At 41.4% G+C, this 12,339-nt stretch overlaps 1 protein-coding gene across 3 annotated transcripts in view; it reads right to left on the minus strand.

The window, feature by feature from the left end:
• TIGAR (TP53 induced glycolysis regulatory phosphatase) overlaps window positions 1-12,339 on the minus strand; it is a 39,365-nt gene extending 27,026 nt beyond the window's left edge. The window contains exons 1-6 of one of the 3 annotated variants that reach the window (XM_051770743.1): window positions 12,140-12,339; window positions 10,744-10,781; window positions 9,760-9,881; window positions 7,577-7,654; window positions 6,023-6,133; window positions 5,334-5,537 (exon numbers count right to left, since the gene is read on the minus strand). In XM_051770743.1, the coding sequence (XP_051626703.1) occupies window positions 5,334-5,537; window positions 6,023-6,133; window positions 7,577-7,654; window positions 9,760-9,881; window positions 10,744-10,781; window positions 12,140-12,171 (585 nt within the window). In that variant the 5' untranslated portion in view covers window positions 12,172-12,339. Of the gene's footprint in view, window positions 1-3,783; window positions 5,538-6,017; window positions 6,134-7,576; window positions 7,655-9,759; window positions 9,882-10,743; window positions 10,782-12,139 lie in introns of those variants that run through there. The other 2 variants (XM_051770742.1, XM_051770744.1) reach the window with 2 other exon arrangements.

Here is a 12,339-nt window from a genome sequence, read left to right on the forward strand (position 1 = left end):
ACATGGTGGGATTGCTGGGGTGTCTGTGCAGGGCCAGGAGTTGGACCTCCATGATCCTTGTTGGTCCCTTCCCACTGAGGACATTCTGCTATTCTGTGGTTATAAAACTTCTGTGATTCTTCAGTATACCTGACATCACTAAACCAATTTTATGATTTTTGTCCTTCTGAAATCAAACCTTCTTTTTTTACCTCAACTTTAAGTAAATTAACTTTTTAAGATATATTCCAAAATATATTCAGGATTTATTACAGTCAAGTCTGTTGCATCATCCCTCTTCTGTTCAGCTATGGATGGATCAGCCAGCTGGGCACCACAAGGAAAGAATTACAACCAAAGGGGTTCTGCCTGGACCTCAAGTGCATTCCTGTGGTGACTGGTAACACCCTACTCATGATTTGTGGTTTTTATGCCAGTATCTTCCTGTGCCATATCCTCTGATTGTGCTCTCAGGAGCTTCTGGCATTCAGGTGAGGCATCCATAGTCCCACAGGGTCCCTGCATGCCAGGAATCCAAGAACTGTTTGCAAGTGACAGCAGAGCTGTCTCAGCTCAGGAGACCTTCCTGAACAGCACTGGATACCCTGCATGCACAGATCCTCCATATCCATGGATGCTGGAAAAGCAGCTCACACACTGTGCCCATGAAGCTGCCATTTGCCTTGGGATCACTATATATCCAAAAACCTCAGGCTCATGGCCAAAGCCCTGAAAAGAGGGACACATCTGGGGGAAATCTGACATATTTTAGGTCCAGGCATGTGGGCTGTGGATCTGAGGCAGCCAAAAGCTTAGACAGAGAATGCATCTGATTTAAATTCTGTTCTGAAGGAAAAAAGAAAAAAAAAACCCTCCAAAACTCCTCCTATTGCAAAGACAGGGCTATGTCTGGAAAACAGTCCCTAACAGAGAACTGTGGGAATGAAGAAAATATCTTTATTTTAGAGGAAGGAAACTGTGATAGTACCAGAGCTCTCTGCCAAAGCACTCCCCTGATGGCTGCTGGAGGTCAGACCTGTGAGATGATGGTGGTGGAGCAACACTAAGGAACATGAGCTGCCATGAGCTTTGACATGCTCTTTTTCTCTCCTGTCACCTCTTCCAAATTAAGCCTGGTCTGATAAAGCACCGGCTAAACATGAACAACTCCATCAGAGGAGGCCACAACTCCCCTACCTTTTGAAACATTATTGTTTTGGAAGCAGAATACAACTGGGTTCTTCAGCAAAAGAAAACATCAGCTTAGAAAGGAGCTGAGTTTCCTCTTGTTTCTGGTGATCTCCACAGCCACCTTTTTTTCTCTCCTGATGTTCAGATGAAAAGGCCTGCCAAGACAGTTTTTATTTTAACTTTCACCAGTTTCAAAACCAATTTTCAAGCACACATCAGTTCTGCCAGATCTGACTACAGTCAGACAGGCAAGTTGAGAAGTTTCTAACATTTATTTCAGCACCACCTTCCTAGAAAGGTGTTCAAAAGGAATGCAACATTTTCTTATCACCCAAAATTCTCCTGATCCTGGCAGTGTCTAACAACTTGATCTGCTTTCTCTGCCTCTCTCACATCTTGGCAGCTACTGCTGAAAATCCACCCTGTAGTTAAGGCCTTGTCTTCTGCTGCTAATTAGAGACTGGCACATCACAGGGACAAAACATCCATTGCCCACTACTGAGTAATCCCTCAAATATTTATGTTCTGTTGCTATTCCTAACAGAAGCATCTATCATTGCAACTCTCCCATGATCCCAAAAAACTGTACAGATTTACTGCACAAATGCACAAGAGCCACTTGATTAAAAAAAGCAAGAAGAAAGATTTAGTCTCAGTGTCAATTTAAAGACTTGAAAAGAGCAGCACTATACACAGACCTAAAGAAAACAGGGGTTAGAATTAACTTCAGAAGCTTCCAGAATTGGTGACTTTTTAATGCATAGAGAACCTTACATCTGACAAAACAAAGGTGAAATAACTATATTAGGGCAGGCTATAAGATCATCTAGGCTAGTCTACAATGTCAAGGGCAGATAAATAAGGAAAAAATACAACAGGGCAACTGCAGAACACACTTGATTACTTGTACTCCCTTGGCCACTGGCAGATGTGTTTGCACCATTTTAGTGTGTTTTACAAAGTCTGAATTGGGAGATTCTGACTCAGAAGTTTTTCACTGAAAAATAAATGTTACTTCATTAATAGAGGAGCTGTTCAGAAAACTTGAATGGTTTCACCCTGTGGTATTTTTCATCCTACCCTCTGCCTGCCCTGTGTAAGAGTTACCAAAAGAGGAAAGGATTTGGTAACAATAACTTCAAGAAAACAATCCTATAGACATGATCCTATTTCTTAGCATGGGTCTAAATTTTAACCACCTAGAAACACATTAAAGAAGGCAAAGTGTATTATAGAGGAAGAGTCAAAAACCCCTCTGGGAAGAGTATCACCCAAGCAGTGGCAAAGCATTCATTAAAAAGGTAGATGTTCTCCTAAATTATTTACATCATCAGCAAGAATAAAATGTTAATTACCTGCTTGAGAGCAAGCAAGAAAGAGAGAAAAAGAGGTCTTTCAAACTGAGAAGTACATAAATCACTAGAGTGTTTTGAAATATTTGACAGAAGTTACAGACTTAGGGAGAAAAAACGTGTTATATCTCCAGTCATCTTTCAGCTGATGAAGGAGGCACATTTTCAACCCAGTTACTCTGGCTCCAAGAAGTATTAATGGAATGACTGACAAAATTCAGGACATGGCAATTCCAGAAGAGTTCAAGCTATTTAAAGCACTGACAGGAGAGCCTCCTGCTATGTAACTGCCCTTCCTGAAATAAATAGGCACTGCCAGGGACAAGCAAAGTAAGAATGAACTCCTGTCCCACCCTCTGCCATTAAGTCTGTTATAAGTCATGCTTAGAACTGTTCCACCTTCCTTGGCTGTGATCATCATTTAGTATTCAGGAGCCCTCTAGGAAGATGCCTCTAGGAAGGAGCTCAAGGAGCCTGTGCAAAAACCCCACATTCCCTTTTTTCCTTCCTGAGAACACAACTTATTTCCTTCAGTACACTGAGAAGGAATTCTTTTAGTTGGGAAAAAGTGCTATGGACACTTTTAAACGAGTCTTGAGCAGCTCCTCGAGCTGCCACTGTTATCTCTGTACTTCTGATTTTAAACAGGTCCTTTTTAATTTCACAAGTACAAACTTACTGTTTGGGTCAATGATGTGGTCAATAATGGTTGGCTACCAAGGATTTTTCCAACCCAGCTTAAGGGCACCCAGTCCTTCAAATTTTATGTGTTTGAGGTTGAAAGACCAACCTTGCTGACACCAGAATACAAATATCCATTTTTTACAGATCAGATAAGCCACTTTAGAATCATGGAATGGTTTGGGTTGGAAGGGACCTCAAAGATCATCTCATTCCAATCCCCTGCCATGGGTAGGGACACCTTCCACTAGCCCAGGTTGCTCAGAGCCCCATCCAACCTGGCCTTCAACACTTCCAGGGATGGGGTAGTCACACCATCTGTCAAAAATATACTTTCCTCTCTATGGACTAATTTCCAGATACAGTAGCAGAGGGTTTAATGGTTATTTGCTAGATAAACAAGCCCTGTTTGGCAAAAAACAGGTAAAAATCAGGTTAAAAGCCTAATGTTCATTTCCAGGTTCTGGAGAACAGAACTCTAAAATCCCACCTCCAGTCACCACAGGACTGAACACTTCCCACTCCATCCCCTACATTTCAGTAGTGTTAGTGTTGAACAAACAGCCCAGAGAACTGACTGTTTTTAAAAATCATAAAACATTAAAACTTGAGTCAAACAGTTAATTCTGTACAGTCGCAAGCAATTTTAGGCATGTCCTTAACATTTTTACATCAGTGCTTCCAGGTTAAGAGGCAGGACAGCACTGAACCATCAGCCCTGGAAGTCTTTTTCACAGTAAAAGTCTGGCCTGGGGTTTTGCAGAAAAAAAAAAAAAAAAGGAAGTTGTGTGATCTGAACAAAGCTTTGTAGAGTAATTGTTCATTTCTCATACTCGTTATTCATGGATTAATATTAAGAAAGATTTTTACCTCACAAGAAATACAGATGAAATGGAAGTTCTATTCAGAAGCCTTTAATTGTTTTTTTTTTTTTGAACAGGTTTAAAATATGCAAATGAAGAAAAAATACATGGATATTATAAATAACATAAACCAGATAAGCTTACACAGTAACACTACAAACATCCCAGAGGGGAAAGAATGCAGTATTAACATCAAAAATTGCCAAGCAATCAAATTTGCCTAATTCTAGGCAAAAATATTCACAGAATCAGACAGAAGGATTTTAGTTGGGTACAACTCCCCCTATTGATAAAGTTCCTTTTTAGAAGAGAGACCATTATTCCAACTATGTGCACATAAGGTTCCTCTTCCTGCTTGCAGCTTAAAAATAAATATTTTATGTTTGTGTACAGTGCTCTTCAACAGAGATGACAACAACCTGAACAATTTCTTAGGAAATACTCCCAGCGAGGTAGGTATATCAGAATTTCCACTTTACAAATGGGAAGGAGATTTTCCCAGAGTCTCCCAGCTGTTTAGTGCCAGAGCCACATCCCCTGACTCTGCAACAAACCTTTCCCACTAGGCAATGCTCCTTTTTTAGGTTATACTATTGCATTCAAAATTTTATTTTAAGACAACATGTATGTTTGATATTACAATATAGCATTTTGTAATAAAACAAGAATACAGTATAGCTCATCTTTGAGGTACCATTCCTCTCCCCTCCCCAACTCTTTTACATGGAGGTCATAAAAATAATTATGGAGTAAAGCAAAGGAGTTTTTCAAATTATGTGCTATAAGAGCAGATATGTAAGTGACTGAAGTGTCATGTTTCTGTTCAGAAAGAATATTTGTTTTATTTTCCTACTGAAAACTTATGCTGGGCACTAGGACCATGCAGTTTGAGGTTTTTCAGGATGGTAAGCACTTGCAGTTTAGTGTCAGTAACTCCAGTCCATCTCAGTAATTAGTACAGGTACTTTTCCCATGCTTAGCAAAATGATGATCTAAATCCACCTCCTCCCTGAAGGGGCTGCTAAAACACTTTTGAAGCTACACATTCAGCTCCCACATCCACTAAGTGAGAGTCTTGGTTAAGACAAACACACATGATTTCAGGTTTTGACAGGTTCCCATTTTCAAGTTTTACAACGAAATGACTGACTCCTGTATTGGGACTGACAGAAGACAACTGGGACTTGGTTAAATTTGCTGGCAAAGTACAGTTGAGATCTGAAACCAAATAACCAAACCAATTTCTCATGTATGCTCCATGACTCACCACCAGTATATTGGCATCTAATATTTTGGAGGATCCACTGCCCTCAGAACTCGCTTCTCCTTCACTGCAGTGGTCTGTCCAAGGGAAAACAAACTGTTCTTTAGGTGTTCCTGAGCTTCTGCTGGATCCACCAGGGTCCTTCTGTTCCAACCCAACAGCTAGCTGGCACAGGAATTCAAAAAAGTCCCTTGCACGTTCTCTCACCTGAAGAGAAAGACCAGGAGGGAACATTGGGAAGAACAAAGAGATTGTTGTGAAGAATGAAGAGATCGTGAAGACATAAGAGATCCTTGTGAACAAAGCAAGAGGTTCTGACTTTCAGAAATCTGAGCTATAACTCCTTCAGTTAAAAGACAAATATTTATCACAGACAAGGCTCAGAAGTCAGTGTCAAATTACTGGATGTTGTACAAACTCCCCTTGAAAGCTGAGGCTGAGAGTAATTGCCACCATCCTCCTGCAAATCCTCCTCTTTCACAAGGAGTCAACCTCAAAATCAATATTTCAGTTGCAAAGAGCTTTCCTACTTGGCAGCCACTGTTATAAGGCCAAGCAGTGTTTTTAGCTTAGAAAACAACTACCTCTGGTTGGGCTGAGCTCTCAGTAAGTTCCTAAGTAGCACAAGCTGCAAGTGCACTGATAAAACAGCCTAGAAAAGGAAGGCACAAATAAATAAATAAATACCATACTTCATCCAGTGTCTCTCCTCCAGAGGGGGTGAATGAAGGACATTGCTCTCCAGCATCCTTTGCCATAGCTTTGAGGTCAGCCAAGGGCCTTCCTTCTGCAACACCATATTTCTGTGAGGGATAAGGTACAAAAAGAGGGGTTGTCAAGGTGTGTCAGGTCTCCTGTTCCCCTTCCAATGCAAACAGCTTTGTTTTCTTGAATTCTCCAGTGTAACATGAAAGTTTAACCACCTTTCATATTTTATGCCAATTTTGAGGGGAGGAGGTATCTTTATATTTGCTATTTAAAATTTTTCTAAAACTATGTATTTTTATATATATATATATATAAAATATATATATTTTTATAGACATATGTCTGTGCGTGTGTATATATATATATGCTGGGTAGACAAATATATTAAGAGTAGCATCTCATTTAAAGCACTGACATTCAAAACATGACCTTCAGCCTGATCTTTAGCTTGAGATTGTTTCCTCCAATGACACTCCTAGCTAACAAAATTCAAGTGTCTTTATAACTGAGGTTACACTGCAAACACTTCTGTGCACAGCTGTTCACATGAGGATAAACTCCATTTACTTTTCATTTGCACAAACACCAAGGGGAATTATTTTTCACAAGTAAGAAACAAATGTTTTCTCTACAGATTTCTGAAATCTCCACAGCAGAGGATAAATCTCTGCAGATTAATCCTTCATTGCCACTAACATAATTATCATGGAATATAATATATAAATTACTACAGTCTTCAGAATTTAAATATACTGAAATACATTTACTCTCTCAATCCCCTTCTCTAAAGCAGAATAGCAGCAATTTAAGAACACTAAGAAAGATATGAAGAAATCAGTGCTCTGAAGCTGCTGGAAATGAAATCCTAATCCTAAAGATTTTTCCAGAAAAATCATGAAAGCAAGGCATGAGAGAATAAAACTTTCTTAAGAAGGTCAATGACATGTGTTCTTTTAAAGTACTTTGCTTCTTTTTGTGCAATTCACTTAATACCTGTTATCCTAGTAGTGACTCACAACCAGTGACCTGCAGACACTGTACTGGCATTTCCATACATCCATAAAAACACCATATAAAACAGTGTAACAGAGATGTAAGATTACTCTTTCTAAAATCTGGTATCATGAGCCATAATATTTTTCTAAAAAGTCAGGTGGTAAAGCAACTAAAGAAGTTTGGGAGGTATTTAACTTGCTGGTCTCAGGGGAAGAGTTGGAATTTCTGAGAGAAAAAAAGGATTCAAACAGGAAATGCTACAGTCATGTGCTGTTCCTTAAACAATAAATATTACCTTATTTAAATCATTAAAGCATCACAGTTGCAACATTTATCACTAAATTTTGGCTTTGCTTCACAATTCTGCAAACAATTCATTGTCCCTGACGTGAAGAGTTCAGTCTTCAGTGATTAAGAACACAGCAAATAATGCTCTCCACTGTTAAATCTACAATTTAATAAGCCAAGATATCAATCAGCAGTAAGCTACATTTTCAAATTCTTCAGTATTTGATATTAAAACAAATTCTTCTGGCACTTACTCTCTCTCGCAGTCTTGCATCATACTTGATTTCCAAATCTCTGCAGAACTTATTCTTTCCTAGAATGGCAGTAGCAGTCTAAAAAGTGAATATACAGTCACATCAATGGGATGGAACAGAGACCATGTTACACCACAACAGCCAAGGTGAATCACATCAGTAGTGCCCAACAACCCAAACCAACAAAATAAAAAGTTTTCCAGCTGAATTTTGTGAGAATTGGACATATGGCCTAGACTGGGAAAAGATTCTGGACTTTCCTTCACATTTCAAAGTCCAGAAGAGTTGAAACTCTTAGCACCTATGAAAGGTGGGCAGCAGGATTTACTGGGATAAAAGCCCCATCATGAGCTCACAAATCCATATGTCCACACATTCTTCACATGTACTGCGTGGGACAGACTCAGGTCCTAAAAACTGCTCAGTTAATCCAACTGCAAAAAACATCTGTCTGACACCTGCCTGGCTGCCACAGTCAATCCCAGAATCATTAGGGCTGGAAGGGACCTCTGGAGATCATCCAGTCCAGTTCTCCAAGGCAGGGTCACCTGGAGCAGGTGACACAGGAATGTGTCCAGGTGGGTTTGGAATGTCTCCAGAGAGGGAGACTCCACGACCTCCCTGGGCAGCTGTTCCAGTGCTCAATGGAAAGAAATTCTTTGTCATGTTGAGGTGGAACTTGTGTTTTAGTTTGTGGCCATTGCTCCTCGTCCTGTCACTGGGTACCACTGAAAAGAGCCCAGCACCACTCTCCTGGCTCCTGTCTTGGAGATATTTATGTGCATTAATGAGATCCCCTCTCTGTCTTCTCTTCTCCAGACTAATGAGGCCCAGCTCCTGCAGGGAGATACTCCAGACCCCTGATCATCTCTGTGGCCTCCACTGGATCCCTCTGACAGCTCCCTGCCTTTCTTAAACTGGGAACTAAAGGATGGCCAACCTGCTCCAGTTCCTACATGCACCAAAGTGTGAAGGCTGTACTGGGCTCACAGGAACTTTGGACTGGAAATATCTGCTGGTAGTGTTGTGCAAACATCCACACCCAAACTGAAGTTCAAATAACTCACTTGGAAAAGGCTCCTTGGATTCTGGCAAAGAAGCAGCAGCCTTGTTGTACTGACAAGGTTTTACGATTGATTTAACGCATTGCTTAGGAAAAGCTTTATCTTGTAACTTTAAATTTCTGTCACAGAATAACATCAAAATTCAGATAGGGTCGAGTCTGCTTCCTTGTATATATGAATAGCATAGTTAATTGTATGATTATATGCTGGAATCTCCTCTTTTTCAACAGAATTTGTACATTCCTCTCATATTTGATCTATGAAGTGACAGTTTAGTAACAAGACACTTCAGAGATTTGCAGCTGCCAAGAAAGGGAATTCCAACCACATGGAAACTGCACCTTTATACATCTCTGGAAAAGCTTTCACCAAGTCTGGATAGCTTGTCAAACAAATGGCAAAACACATGTCCTTTAGGCAAAGGAAAAATTCAGGTCTGTCTTCTCCATTGTGAGAGTACAAATGCTTTCCACAAAAAAGGCTGTCTCTAATACAAGGAAAAAAAATCCAAACCCAATTCCCCTAAGGCAGGCACATAGCCCAGACAGTTTTATGAAAGTCAGAAAGTACTATTGATTTAAAATATAATCACTGCCTTCCACAGAAGATATGTCCTAGAACAACTGATCTCTGACTTTAAAACTTCTGATTCCCTAATTTTGAGTATTTCATAATCTTGCACACAAAATCCCATGTAATCCCACTCAGTAATTTACATTTTTTTCCTCTTTATTTAACATATAATGCATCAAGGTGAGAGGTGTGACGTTCCTGGCAAAATCCAACCTCTCTGCACATCTAATGATCCCTTGCTCTGACTTCACAGCAAAACTTGATCTTGCCTATATTGGCCTGGATTCCTCAGAATTTCTTCCACAAATCCACAGGCACAACAGTGCATGAAATCCTGCAAAATGAGCTGGCCTTTATTGATTCCCAACTGAGCTGTTCTCAACAAAATTTCCCTACCCATAGAGGTTTCCTGCAGTTCTAAACAATTTAAACTGCAGTGGCAGGTCCATCAAAACAGCTTTTGGCTCTCCCTGCATTATTTTTGCATCATCAATCGCAAACAAATGCTGAATTTTGCAGCTAATTGTTGCCTCAAGAAGCACTCACCTGCTTTGCTCGAAGGAGGTCACTTGAAAAGACATGAGTAAACTTCACATTACTGAGGAATACACCAGCAGCATCTGCTTGTCTGAAACCAGTTGCAGAGAGTGGCTCATCCACTCCTTGACCTGCAAAATAAAAACCCATCAACATTAGGACGTGCAAATTTTAGATCATCGAGCAGCTGAGCAAGTATGACAATAAAGAGTCTGCTCAGTCACAATAAAACCCTTCTCCTTCAGTAAAGCCAAGCATTGGGAAAAGTTACTGCTCTTCTGGTCTTCCCTAAACTCAGTCACACAATTTTAACAAAACAAAGGAGTACAGGATAGGAACACAGAAGGATCACTGTCAGTGATATTTATATTAACCTATACCTCTGAAAAATTTAAACTTAAAACCATGCTGGTATAGGCCTCAGACCTCTCAAAAACACAAGGCTACCTTCACTTGCTATGCTGGAGAGGGGAGAGAAACCCACTGCATTTGACCCAGAGACCCTGGAATTTAAAATACATCATTGGTATTTTCAAGAAAGTAAGGCAGGGAAATATTCTTTATTCATTTTACTACGAGCACAAAGCCCTGTTGCCATATCTGTAAACAGCAATGTCACAGAGGTAGAAAACAGAGGTAAGAAAATCTGGGAGCATGAGCTTTTCCTCACAATATGGCATTGTATAAAGTTCATTTATTCAGAGTACAACCCCAGCAGGATCCTTGTAGTGATGCCTTGATTTTCCTACAACAGACATCCAAGCAGCCCAGTGTGTGTGTTTTCAGTTCTGGGTGTCCAAGTCAGCAGCCACTAAGGTGAAGTCTAGTTTTAAATGTATCTAATAAAGACTGCCTTCCTAGAAGGAGCTGAGACTGAACAATTAAAGCATTTAAACAATCTTTTTGCAATATTATTCTGTAGTAATACTTAACAGCTGAGCAGTTGGTTACAGGGCTTCACCATGATTTTCCAGCAGAATAACTGATACTAACCTTGTAGTATCTTGTCTTTGTTGTATCTTGTTTCTCCACTGAAAGAGATTATAAACAACAACAAAAAAATTAACTCAGAATTGGTTTACTGAATTTTCAAAAATGTTCTTATGTTGGACACCAAGAGACAGCAGAGCCTGAATGTGAAAAACAGAATACAGCACAGATTTTTTTCAAAAGGATGCACCTAAAGGCTTTACAACAACAAAAATCCATTTTCAACCAGTCAGCCCCAATCATGCTATCAATATTTTTAAGACAAACCCACCTGGAATAAAAGGAAATGAAGTAACTACTTAGATTTATCAACAATGTAGCATAATTTATCTATAACAACTACACCTCCATGCTGGAGAGGATAAAGTTGGTGGAAGATTCTGGAGCCCTGTTATGAAAGGCATGTGTTGGCCAACTGGACCTCAAGATGAGCCTCAAACATGTAACTGTTCACAGAAGGCCAGTACCTTTAAAATGAGCTCCCATCCCTTTGTTGAATGATCTGGCATCTTTCTAAAGTGCCTGCAAGAAACTCACATGAACTTTTCAAGAATTCAACAAACTGATCCAGGCTCAGGTTTTCTAACTGATGTAAAAATTAACTGTGGTCACAGCACCACATCAGCAAGATCCAGGTCTTTAAGGGAAGAGTTTCTCTTAAGAGGAGGAAAATGAGAAAGGAAAATCAGTTTTACTGATTAAGCGTTAAATCACAGAAGCATGGAATTGTTTGGGTTGGAAGGGACCTGAAAGATCATCTTGTTCCAACCCCCTGCCATGGGCAGGGACACCTTCCACTAGCCCAGGTTGCTCAGAGCCCCATCCAACCTGGCCTTCAACACTTCCAGGGATGGAGCAGCCACAGCTTCTTTGGGCAACTTGTGCCAGGGCCTCACCATCCTCACAAGGAAGAATTTCTTCCTAATATCCAATCTAAACTTCCTCTCTGTCAGCTTGAAGCCATTCCCCCTTCTCCTGTCACTCCAGGCCTTGGAAATAGTCTCTCCCCATCTACCTTGTGGGCTCCCTTCAGGTCCTGGAAGGCCACAATTAGGTCACCCCAGGCTGGATAATCCCAACTCTCCCAGCCTTTCCTCACAGCAGAGCTGCTCCATCCCTCTGATCACCCTGGTGTCCCTCCTCTGGACTCGCTCCAACAGCTCCATGTCCTTGCTGTGCTGGGCCCCCAGAGCTGGAGGCAGCACTGCAGGGGGGTCTCCCCAGAGCGGGGCAGAGGGGGCAAAACCCCGCCCTGCCCTGCTGCCCACGCAGTCCTTACTCTAACGGAGAACCCCAGGGTTCAGCTTTCATAAAAACCGAAGGGTTCTCTCCTGCCCATCGCAGGCAGCGGGAGCTGCTCGGAGCGCCCACAGCGCCGGGGCTGGCGGTCGGTACTCACTGCCGCACGACGGTCAGCCCGAAGCGAACCATGGCAAGGCTGGCTCAGGTGAGCTCGGGTGAGCTCAGAGCCGGGCTCAGGCGGGCTCTCCGGCGGGATTCCAGGTGGGATTCCAGGCGGGATTCCAGGCTGGATCTCACTCCGGCGGGATCCCAGGCGAGCGCAGCTCCCGCTGCCCGCACTGCGGCGCCGCGCGCGCC

The sequence above is a fragment of the Manacus candei genome, unplaced genomic scaffold (genome assembly GCF_025592945.1).
Source record: "Manacus candei isolate 608988 ecotype Guabito, Panama unplaced genomic scaffold, ASM2559294v1 h1tg000124l, whole genome shotgun sequence".
Taxonomy (NCBI): Eukaryota; Metazoa; Chordata; class Aves; order Passeriformes; family Pipridae; genus Manacus; species Manacus candei.